This window comes from Thermobia domestica, chromosome 7, assembly GCF_964235325.1.
Source record: "Thermobia domestica chromosome 7, izTheDome1.hap1.1, whole genome shotgun sequence".
NCBI classification, from domain to species: Eukaryota; Metazoa; Arthropoda; class Insecta; order Zygentoma; family Lepismatidae; genus Thermobia; species Thermobia domestica.
The window spans coordinates 53592617-53604740 of NC_137460.1; the positions used below are offsets into that span (position 1 = coordinate 53592617).

A 12124-nucleotide genomic window follows, 5' to 3' on the forward strand; every position below is an offset into this window, starting at 1 on the left:
TGAAGTTACAAATATTTTTTTATACAATTTAAAGCAATGCCATAAATGTGTATTTCATTTCGAGCTAATCTCTATATGTACAGTAGGTTTTTAAATAAATAAAATGATAGATTGCAACTTTTCATTCAAGAGTTAAATCCAAAAGAGAAGTGTAAAGTGAAAGAACATGAAAATAGTAGTTATCTATGACTAATAGTAGTGGAAAACAACTTTTGTATCTTGTACTTAAAAAAAATAGAAAATAGAAATTACATCGTGACTAGAAACTTATTTCAGTACCACAAACAAAACTTTTTATATCAAGCTACTAAAGTATGTAGCGTTTCCTGTCTTATTTAAAATAATGAATGGAACAATTCCTATTTTCTATAAGGAAACTATTAATTTAGCTTACCATCATAGCATGTGCCGGTATTATCACAATTGACGTCGGTACGTGTCAAGTTATTATCTAATGAAGGATCATCCGTGCTATCGAATACAACTGGAAGAGGATCTTGAAGAGCTGTTTCTGAAAAATAAATAAATAATCTTTAGACCATTCCTGTTAATCTACTTACACATTTTACATTGTAGACTGGTAAACACCGAACAAAATGAACACGCTATCACTTTTATCTTTGACAAACATCTTTGGACAAGAGGAAAAAGAAAAGACAAATACGAAATAATAATAATAATAATAATAATAATAATAATAATAATAATAATAATAATAATAATAATAATAATAATAATAATAATAATAATAATAATAATAATAATAATAACTATTGTGTCAGGATAGATCCATGTTTCAGGATCACACGAACAATGGCAGAGTTTTTGTTATGAGTTAAGTCTTACAATGTAAGATTTTTATGCATACAACGAATACAAAACCCCTTATACTTAGCTTTAAATCACACATTAGAAACATAAGATTTTGCTGAGTTTTAAAAGCTATTCAGTGGAATATAAATAAAAAAAAAGTCAGAAATTTTAATCCGTTTCAGCTTTCAGCACCAAAAAAAATATTTAACACATCTAAAACGTTATTCTGAATGACTTCAGTTTTTTTAAATACATACTCAAGAGTTAAAGCTAGAAATTTCAATTCTTTGGCATTCTCGCAAAACTCAGGGAAAACGTTTCTGAATGACTTTAGTTTTTTGAAATACATACTCAAGAGTTAAAGCTAGAAATTTCAATTCTTTGGCATTCTCGCAAAACTCAGGAAAACGTTTGTAACATTTTCGAATTAACAAATTGGATTCAACTTCATTTGTTGGTTTGAAATTTAACGTTCTTTTAAGCATCTTTCATTCATATTAATAATAATTTTTAATAATAATAATAATAATAGTAATAATAATAATCTTCATATTTTTCATGTTGATGGAAGAGTGAATAGAATTTCGCATTTTTGTGAAAATACGTTTGTCAGTGTGGAAATAACTGTTTCTTAAAAGTTTAGCTAACTATTATAGCGGTACCGTACAGTATTCGTCTGTCACTTAAAAACAAATTCTATGTAAATAAGACAGAAATAATGTACTGTTAAGAGAATTATTCTCCAAATCACCAACATTTAGAAGCTGTTCGTGTCTTTGCATTGCCATTGGTAAGTAAAGATAATTAAAAGTAATTTTGATTTAATAGTTTTATTTCTTTATGTTATTATTGTTTATTTATTTTACCATGGATCTTTGGTTTTGCAGTAAAATGAATTTTAGAACAGAAATATCTTTGTGAAAAGTCGGAAATGTATTCTTGTAAACTTTTATTAATGAAACTCCTATTTTCGTCCCTATATTCTTCTGCATGTGAGTAACCGTATTTTTTTTCTTTTTTTAAATTTTTCTGCTGAAAATCGTAAGCCTTGAAGACAAGAAAAAAAAAAAAAAAAAAAAAAAAAACAGATTTTGGGAAGAGAACTGATCAGTGCAAATTTCAAAGCTACACCATAAAGTTTGTTGATAATCATGAGCTTTTCAATAAAGTTAGCTGTTAAATATTCAGTATTTCCAATTATTTTTATTGTGTAAACTGTTATACAATAATGGTATTTAAATTTTATCAAATTTTCTTGGTTGAATTATGTTAAAGAATTCACATTTTGTGTAACACGCAATTACATATAATAAAAGGTAAATACATTCCATGCACCTTTGCATATTTTTAATTTTACAATCCTTAAAATTTCAGTGTCAGCATCGTATAAGGTATTGAAATTATAAAGATTCTAAAAGTAAATAAATAAAATAAATAAAACGCAAAGATACGTGGAATTTTTATAATAATTTCTCTACATTCTTGTGGGTGATGGGTACGGAATTAATGCTATTTTAATATTTTATTTGTCAAGTACATGTTTTAATTTCCTAATTTTTATTATTACTATTTTGTTTGTAATAAAATGCAACTCTAATCCAAATTTTAAAGTGATTTCTGGTATCAGTAGTTGTTTGTAATTTTTTTATTCTGTTAAAAAGAAATATTAATTTTGTTATTCTGTAAAAGGAAAGTATTACTGAATTTTATTAAAATTAGGAACAAATATCTCATAATTTATTCATATTTATATCATTTTGAGGATATCTCACTTGACTGATATACTTACTATCACAAACATTCTCATAGTATGTTCCAACTCGTTCACCAGTGTCAATCAAAGGCCGTTCTGCATTCAAGTATGTGCTCGGACCATCAGGAAGCGTCTTGTGGTCCAGATGGAATAGCTGACAGTTATACTGATTTCCAACTGGTGGTCCTTTGTACAAGAATGATCTGCACAGAAACTCGTTTTCAATTTCACAAGCCAGACGACAAGCTTGCTCACTGGAAACCTTAAAAAATGGAAACAAGATGAAGTGAAGAGAGAAGCTCTAGAAGTAATAGAAGGCATGCTGAGAAAAAAAAAGTACTAGGTCTATTTTTACCTCTCTAAGTCAATTCTAATTTTTTTGACGGAAGAAAATTTAAGTCATTTCTAATTTTGAAACATGAAGGACTAGTTAGAAATTACTAAGTACAATCACCAATTTAATATGTTAATAGGATTATATTAAGATTATAACACCGATACAGTATAGAATGTATTAAATAAAAGTCTTTTCTTGATATATTCATATACTTTAATAAAACTCCTAATTATCAATTACGAAATTCTCTAATACATTCAGGAGTATTAGTTGAATTAAGATAATAAACACTAGAATTTAAGATATGGAACTTTAACAAATAAACAATGAACTAAAAATATCCTAATACACTGAGAAAGAAAGCAGAAATATTTACTCTAACTGATAACTTAGATCTCCTTTCTTAGTTGGTAAAACTCAGAAAGTGTGTGCATACATACTTTTTATTGTAAGAATTAATAATAATATAGGATAGTAATAATTAATAGGGAATATACCTACAAACTTTGAGTTAGTGAGTCTCATTATAGATTAGTGAAACTTTATTTTAATCTTCTTTTGTAAGAGCTGAGACAAAGATTTCTAATTGGTGATCATTTCAGTGCTATTTGCTTTTAAGTAATTAAAATAAAGAATAACAAACTAGAAAATGTTTGAAAAAAACTTATACACCTCTGCAATTTGTCTATAAAACACAGCATGAAAAATAATTTTGATAATATTTTATTATTATTACCTGTAATTCTTTATCTACGTAGTAATGTAAATCAACATATTGGGCAACCTTGTCATCTGATACACCTATCCTTGGAATCTGGAAAATTCTGTTGCCTTTACATGCTTGGTTAGCTGAAAGGAGAGAACAAAATACAAGAACATTAGGATCAAACATGCGAATAACTTTTTTTGGTGGGGAGGGGGTCTGCTGGAAGATTATGAATAACCAACGTTAATGACAGAGTAATTAGCAAGATCATAATATAAATAAATTCAATTGTATTTAATATGTGCTAAAACTGTTCTCTCAAACTAAAATTCTTATTGATCAATCTATCTGCTATCACTCATGCAGAAAGTTTCCAAACTGTTTTCATTTCCTGTTATTCTTTTTCATTTAAATTTGTTGACATGTAGATGTGGTTATTTTACTTCGTTAAACGTATATGTTCTTTATTTGAAAATAAACATATAACCCATTAGTTCTATTAACAATTAAAATATACATTTGGTGTTGCAGCTGTATCTAGAAGCTTTTTGAATAAATATAAATAAATAAAAACGTTATTTCTTTTTTATGCCTAATTGGGTTTGAAGAAAAGCGCTACTGTATAATTATTTATCTTAGTTTGTATATTAGACGCCTGCAACTAAGCAAATACGTTCTCAAATCATGATGATGTTTACTGTATATTATTTAAAATGCTATTTAAAATATATGATAGTTCGTCTCGGTGTCATGTCATCGTCCGAAAAGTTTAGCAATTATTATTTATAAGAGACTTCTTTCTGTATTTTTGTGTTCGTGAAATACACCATAGTAGACTGGCAATATGTACTATATGCAGAGTATATCGTTGTATGTTTCACTATTTTGTATCTCCCATCTTCATTCACATTGAAAGCCGACGTTAGTCAACGGCAGAAATCAATTTAAATACTAATATACAAAACATGAAGCTCCGGAATATTCAACATCCACTTGTCCGTATTTGTTCACGTAGTTCAGAATTAGCGTAATTTTTATAAGCTACGGAAAAATCTATATCGGCATCCTGACTTCGATATAGTTAAGTGCGTAGCCACCGACATCAAATGGAGCTAGTTGTAAGGGTTTCTCTGTAAGCACTCTATACTATATTCAAAGGTTGCTTCTCCATTAACATAGATCTGGTGTGTTCTTGCAGTAAAATAGGCATACCCCAAACGAACAGTTCTGTTCATAAACTAAAGGATATATCTGCAATACTAATAATATATCAAATGTGTAGGCTACTTTAAGGCTAATAATCAATAGTACAGGAAATGTGCCTCCTAACATTGAGTCCAAAAATCTTTGTCTTTGAACTTAATTATAAAATATTCATTATCAATTAGCAACCTTAAACCTAATCTCCACTTTAAGCAAATTCTTTATCTTGAGTTATGTTCTCTTTAAGATTCGTTTCTCATGAAACCACGTACGTTTGGGTTGCTCACTAACATCTATTCTTGTTTTCAGTCCCCTATATTATGTAATCTCATATTTTTTACTAGTATATTAAACTAAAAGTTGAAAACTATATTGTTTTGCTACGTTTCACACCTCAATCCCAAGTTACAAGTTACCTCTTGATGAACACGCTAATTTTCTCTGAATTTCTATATGTCATAATGCTGTACGAAAGTTTATTGTGTCTTACCTTTAAGACAAAGATTTTCAAAATAGTCAACACCTTGAGCATCAACAAATTGGATATACTGGCCCGTAGTTCTTCTGTCGGAGTCACTAAGATGACATTGTAATGTAACGTAGTTATATTCCGCTGACCGGCAGGTAAATCGATGCTGAAATAAGAAAGAAAAAAACTTAAATAAGGATAAAAGTAATATCAGGTGCTTTAGAGTTTTGAAACTGAAATAATGTGTGATTACTTAAAACATTTTTAGCTATTAAAAATTTATATTTGTGTTCAATTTATTAAAAATATTGATTTTTAATCATGTCAAATTGAAAAGCCAGCATCAATTATGAAATAATTCTATTATTTTTGAAGGAAATATTTATCATTCAGACTTACAGGAGAAAACTAGTCTTATTCGTGTATCTGTTTCACAATAACACATAAATATCTCTCCAATCTTAATGGAATATGGCATGTGCTTTCTTTAAGGCTTACCAATCATCCCTGTTGCTTTTGGTTTAAATCAGTTGGGGATAAAGAATAAATTCAACTTTCGTTGAGAATTTGTGAATTCTGAGACGTCAAATAAATTGATATACGTTCTGTGTAACGCAATACTAACCTTAACGCATGCATTTTAAGCAACATAAGCCTCGTAAATGTTAAGCCATGTTGCTTATTAGAAGTAAAATTAATTAGTCGTACCTCATTTAAACAAGATGCAAGACAAGCTTCCTTTGTAGATGTATAAATTAAGGCATTATCTAACCCTCGTATCATTTTGTTCGGGACTCTTTCAAATGCCCATGGCCTGTGGCAGACATTATCTGAAAGAATAAGAAATAGATTAATCGTTAAACCTTACTAACACGTTAAATATGTCGTTATAAAAGCACAAAAGTGAAGCAAAAAAAAAAAAAAAAAGCATATGTATGTCTGCAATGTATTAATTTTACAAAAAGTATCAAATTAGTTGGTTGTAATTTACTACTTCACTGAATAATAGCATGTGTGTAAGGAAAATTATCATGGAATGCTTGCAATTTTCACTACTCAACGTATAAGAACTTTTACACCAGCTGAACCAAATAATTTTAGTTTTACGTGATCCTTGGGCAGATTGCATTCCATTCCTTATATATAGCACATTAGTATATAGAAATTAGATATAGAATAATTCGTTTATCAAACAAATTCTAAAATATACAACTTTCAAAATCATTAAAATTGTGTTGACAATACTGACACTTTATAAATGACGAATTGATATTATTATCATTACTAAATTGATTCATACTAAATATTCGGTTCTCTATACATACTTTCCTGTAAGAGCAAGGATTGGATGGTGAAAGAAGTCTTTACGAGGAAGAAAAGTTCATTTTGTGTGTCCTTGAATAAAGAGTTAAGGAAAAGACTCATAAGATGTTTGATGTGGAGTTTTCTATGGGGCTGAAACATGTACATTACGCAAAGGTGATGAAAAACGACACGAAACGTTCGAAATATGGATGTAAAGAAGAATAGAGAGTGGGTCGAACGGAATACGAATGAGAAAGCGTTTGGAAGAACAGTTTTAAATGTCATTGAAAAGAGGAAGAGAAACTGATTGGGGCATTGGTTAAGAGGAACCTTTATCATGAGGGAAGTAGTAGAGGGTGTGGTTGCAGGAAAAATAGGAAGGGGACGAAACAGAGTATAGTTGATGGACAGTATTAAAACAGAAAAAGATCATACATAGAGATGAAGAGGTTAGAAAAAGACTGGTGCATGAAATCTTAGTTGCAGCAATTGACCTGCCAATAATGATAGAGCACCTAATGATAATGATGATGATATACCTACTTGACTGGGATTTCCTATTGATTTTATTATAAGAAAATGAAATGGTATAATATACTGTATATTTTTAAACAATGAAACAAAGGAAAAAATTCATCCATTAGTAATCTGTGTTTATACGTACTTCTGAGTCTCTTATACACAAACTAATCTAGAAACAGTGAAGTTTGTAATGGTTGGGAGTATAAACGCTACTTAAGGAGACGTAAGGATTACATTTGACATGGCCATTAACCTCATATAATATTCCCAGAAGAGTGGTAAGTGTTCCACATTTAATGAATTTAAAAGTGTACATTGTTTGAAGAGTTCCCATCATAATATAATAATTAGGACATATTACGACGTATTAACATAATGATTATATTTTTGCATGTCTATCATGCAAGAAGATATATTTAAGCTATGTGGCTTTATTTCAAAACTTGAATTACTTTTTTTTCATATCTAGAATATGATTGTTTTATTGTAATTAGGTTTATACCAGTATTTAGTAAATTAAAAACAAAGTTGTTTACTAATTCGAATATATGTAATAATGTTTGGGTGTGAATTGTATTGTTTCATAACCTCAATGAAGATGAATTCTGTGATGTTCCACTTAGACTTTCTCAACGGGTGAGATGGAAGAAGAAAATTTGTCGATTTAATAGAATATAGCATTTTTCCCTTAAACGTAAAATCGGGTTTCTAAACCAAACAATTTCAGAAAAATATTAATTTCCCCATACAATCAGAATTAAGTAAAACAGTCACTGTTTTCAGTTGAGAAATGTCTCTTCAAGTGCATCATATAATATCACTGTCTTACAGACTACCAACAACTTAACAATTATAGAATTGTAGCATATAATAAATTCCATATTATATAAAATACTTAAAAATAATTTAGTCATTGAGTTTGTTATGTAGATTAAATTTTAACAAAAGTACATGAAATTGGCTACCTGCAATATACGTATTTCAAACATTTTTATGAGGATAATTATACTTCCAGTGACGTAATTAACATGCATTCTGATAAATGAGACTCAACACATACAAAATCAGATATTGTGTTCGGTGAAATAATAAAAAAAAAAACTATATCGTCAAAATTAAATATTATAATGAAAATTGTATATAATACAAGCAATGAAATATTCGATATTCTAGTGATAATTTCGTTAATTAATTTATTGGTGACGGGTGATCTCCAATAAATTAATTATACGATTGTGGATAGCTGAGAAATTATATTTTTAAAAAGATATGTTGACAGGTTGTCACTTATTATTGCTAAATCATACATGCTAAAGAGCACAGAGATACAAATAATTTTAAAATATATTATAAATTCCCGCAATTTCTACTCTAATTTATGTTCTGTCTCACTTTCAAAATATTTTTTTAAATATTTTTATCGAAGTGTTAATAGCATGAGTTCAATTCTTTTATTTATGTCTGAAAATATGTTTTACAAAACTTAAAGTAATGAATTAGATTTAATTTATTAAATAGTTCCTCTCGTGTGATCAGTCAGATGAAATGTGACAAAGTTGCTTACATTTCAGAAATTGACATAATTCCCATTATCAAGGTATGTGGTAGCTGGACTTTACAACATCCTGCTTGATTTAGTACTCGTGAAGAGAGAGTTCGTACTTGTAGCCAGGAAAGCTTCAATTAATTTTAGATGTGTTTGTTTTAAAATGTGATTTTGCTGGTTTTGTTTATTTGATAGCAGTAGATAAAAAATATATATTTACCTGACCGTATTTGTAGTTTCACCATATAATACATGCTAACAGATTTTTGAGGTGATGCTGCAGGATTACTTGCTGATGTTTCATTCTGCAATTGACATAGGGTTTCTTGCATCGGAGTTAAGGGATTTACTACAAAGCTGCAAATAAAACAAAATAATACTAATTATTTTTCATCATACAAACAAAAACATTAATCTAATTTTAAAACAAAAAAGTTTATCAATGTAGTAAGAAGATACCTTGTATGTGACACTTTAAACTTTATTAGGAACTGCCAAGATTTTCATATTATATCTTGTGGGAAAATTTCCTTAAATGAAACGATATGAAAATCAAATTTGTATGATTTCGCAATATATTACCTATCTATATATTAAAATGCTAGGTTTATATGTTTGTGATCAAGAAAACTTTATATGTTTGTGGCCAGTCCTTTCGAGAATGAGTTCTCGGGGACCATAGGCTCTAGAAAGATGCCGTTTTCACTGATCGATTGCAAATTTTGTAAAGATTGTTAAGTTCTAATTCAATATTTTTAAAAAATGGCCAGTATTTCTTTATTACACTTTAGGGTACACTGGAAGTGTTGAAATTTTTAAAAAGCAAAGCCTCTTATCCTACAAGTTATACATTCCAACACCACACATTTGTATACGGGGTTGATATATCTCCCGGCGTATATTTCATGACCAAATGGGTGGGTTGGCAGCCAAGTGATGTAAGTCCAAAATGCCTGTTTTACAGGAGAGCAAATTGAAAGTTCGCAACGCTCTGTAAATTCAGAAATGTGTATTTCTTCAGGAAGGTGCTGCTCAATAATGACTTTGATCTATAATATCATAAGTACATTGCAAAAATTTATTTTGCAGAAGTTGCATGTTCTTCAAAATTAGAAGTTGCGAAGTTAGGGTAGGTTAGATTAGAAGTTGGAAGATCATGACATGGCGAATAAGGGTACTTTTGTAGTGAAAAAATACTGTGTAAATGAAGTGCGATTAAATAACAAATTGAAGCATTACTCTTACACTGGCAATGCTGTTCAATGTTAAGAAGTACAAGAATAGAAACTGTGTGAGTAAACAATACAAATTATTTACCTTCTTAACAAAAACTGTGTGAGTAAACAATACAATTCTTTAATTTCTTACATGACTTCGTCAATTCTTCATTGTTGCGGTCAGTCTTTAAGTCCCCCCCCCCAAAAAAAAATATGGTGACAAAGGTTCAGTAGATCCAACACATCCTTTTTTTAGCTGCTGTAATGGATCTTCCATCAGGGTATGCTGTTTCAAGTTCATGCTGAATCAGTTGTAGTGATGGACGCCCAGTTCTGCTTCCTTTCCGCAAACCAAACTCCTGGAATTCAACCATGTCGTTCAGTAGTTCTTTGTAGAGGATTGATAGATAGTCCATACGTCTTGTCGTACTTGATATGGCGTATTTTCAGTCAGTTGATTTCACTGCCAGCACGATTCTTTTTACGTTTTGTGACAAAGTCTTGGAGGCTCTTCACATTCAGGAAATCAACAGAATGCATTTCATACATCACACTCGAAACAGAAATATCAACAAAGAGACTGCAGCAGCACGGACTAGTGTTAGGCGGGAGAATTGGGACTTACACCACTTGAACGCCAAGCCGCTCAGCTGCTTCGTTTGGCCGACAAACAACAAGTGCCATTTGTGAGCGGAATAATGAACTAGGACTCACACTGTTTGGTGGATAAGTGTAGTTGCCTACCTAGATATGATATGTGGTGTTAGTCCATTTTTCAATTTTTGTGACTTGCGCCACTTAGCAGCCAACCCACCCATAATGAAAAACGAAGGATAACCATTTCTCCAATCTAAGATGAATCTTTATTGTTTGCACTGTTTTGTGCAATGAACACCATATGTCACTGACATTATAATTAATTGTGTGTGTAATGTATTTGCTTATTACATACTGCTTGCAAGAAGGAAGAAAACATTGATCATACATGAATTAGAAACTCCAATCCGAAGTAGGCTCAAATATTGCAAACGGTGCTAGATATTGAAAAAAATAATCGAAACAATCTCCCCTATATGGCACCCCTTGTCAATTTTTATCAAAATGTATTTCACTTGTGTCTGTAAAGGGACATACATATGTTGTGCGGAATGGCAAGGAGATTCATGCTCATATATATAACACGTAAAAGTGCACATCATTAAATTATACATAGGTGCAAAATCTTCAAATCTGCAACGTGAACGAACGGAAATTATAATAGCGTAACAAAAGTGGCTTTAAGCAAATTGTATTAAATAATTGACATATTATTATACCAGGTGTTAATGAACTATGCCGACAAACTTTAAGAGGTGATTCCTCACATCAAAATAAGAGAAAAAGTTCATATAGACCTATGGCGAAAAGTGCATAGTTTCAGAGCTAGGGCTGTCCAAAATTTCGAAAAAGCCAAATATCAAGAGGCTTTATTTCGAATTCGAGAGACTGTGGATGGTGGTTATTATCAGCGTAAAGGAAGCGCCCAATCCAAATATCCAAGTTTCAGAATCCTGTGGTACTTCCGCAACAATTTTTATAGAGGCAGTTGGAGAGTACTTCAAATTATATGCCCGTAGCCAAAGTGTCTCTATAAAAATTGTTGCGTGAGTACCTTAGTATTCTGAAACATGTATTTTTGGATAGCGCACATATTAGTTCCTAAGTGAAGTCTTGACCTGACTACGGTAGGGACCATAGTTTTGGAGCTGTGGACCTTCAATTTTTCATGTTTTCAGCAGCATATAACTCCGAAAGGAAGCATTTGTGCACCCAGGATGGCCTATACTTTTCGCCTTATCTTGGTATCAGGAATCACCTCCCAAACGTTGTCGGTGTCGTTTTGAAACACCCTGTATAATGGAACCAAATAAAATGCATTTTACTTAATGAATTTCCATTATTATTATTATTATTATTATTATTATTATTATTATTATTATTATTATTATTATTATTATTATTATTATTTGTGTTATACGTTACATGTGTCCTTTCGGAACGTATATTGATTGCTCGTACTCTATTACATTGCAAAACCATCCAGTATTTTGTGAGCATGGTTATATAACTCTCATGCAAACTTAGTATTAGGAAAGTATTTTTTTCTTCGTTACAAATCTCAGTTTTTAACAGTGCTTAACTTATAGAGTAATACAAAACTAATCATCTAAATCCAAAGCAAGTTTATGCTGTTTATTGCTGGAAAGGTATGAT

The 12124-nt window shown here is 30.4% G+C and overlaps 1 protein-coding gene across 1 annotated transcript in view; it reads right to left on the reverse strand.

Moving 5' to 3' along the window:
* The window catches only part of tyn (trynity), a 129868-nt gene that overhangs the window by 15098 nt on the left and 102646 nt on the right, over positions 1-12124 (reverse strand). Inside the window, exons 4-9 of the mRNA XM_081764672.1 lie at positions 8875-9011; positions 5990-6111; positions 5303-5447; positions 3640-3752; positions 2603-2828; positions 395-511 (exon numbers count right to left, since the gene is read on the reverse strand). Of these exons, the coding sequence (XP_081620798.1) occupies positions 395-511; positions 2603-2828; positions 3640-3752; positions 5303-5447; positions 5990-6111; positions 8875-9011 (860 nt within the window). The remainder of the gene's footprint in view (positions 1-394; positions 512-2602; positions 2829-3639; positions 3753-5302; positions 5448-5989; positions 6112-8874; positions 9012-12124) is intronic.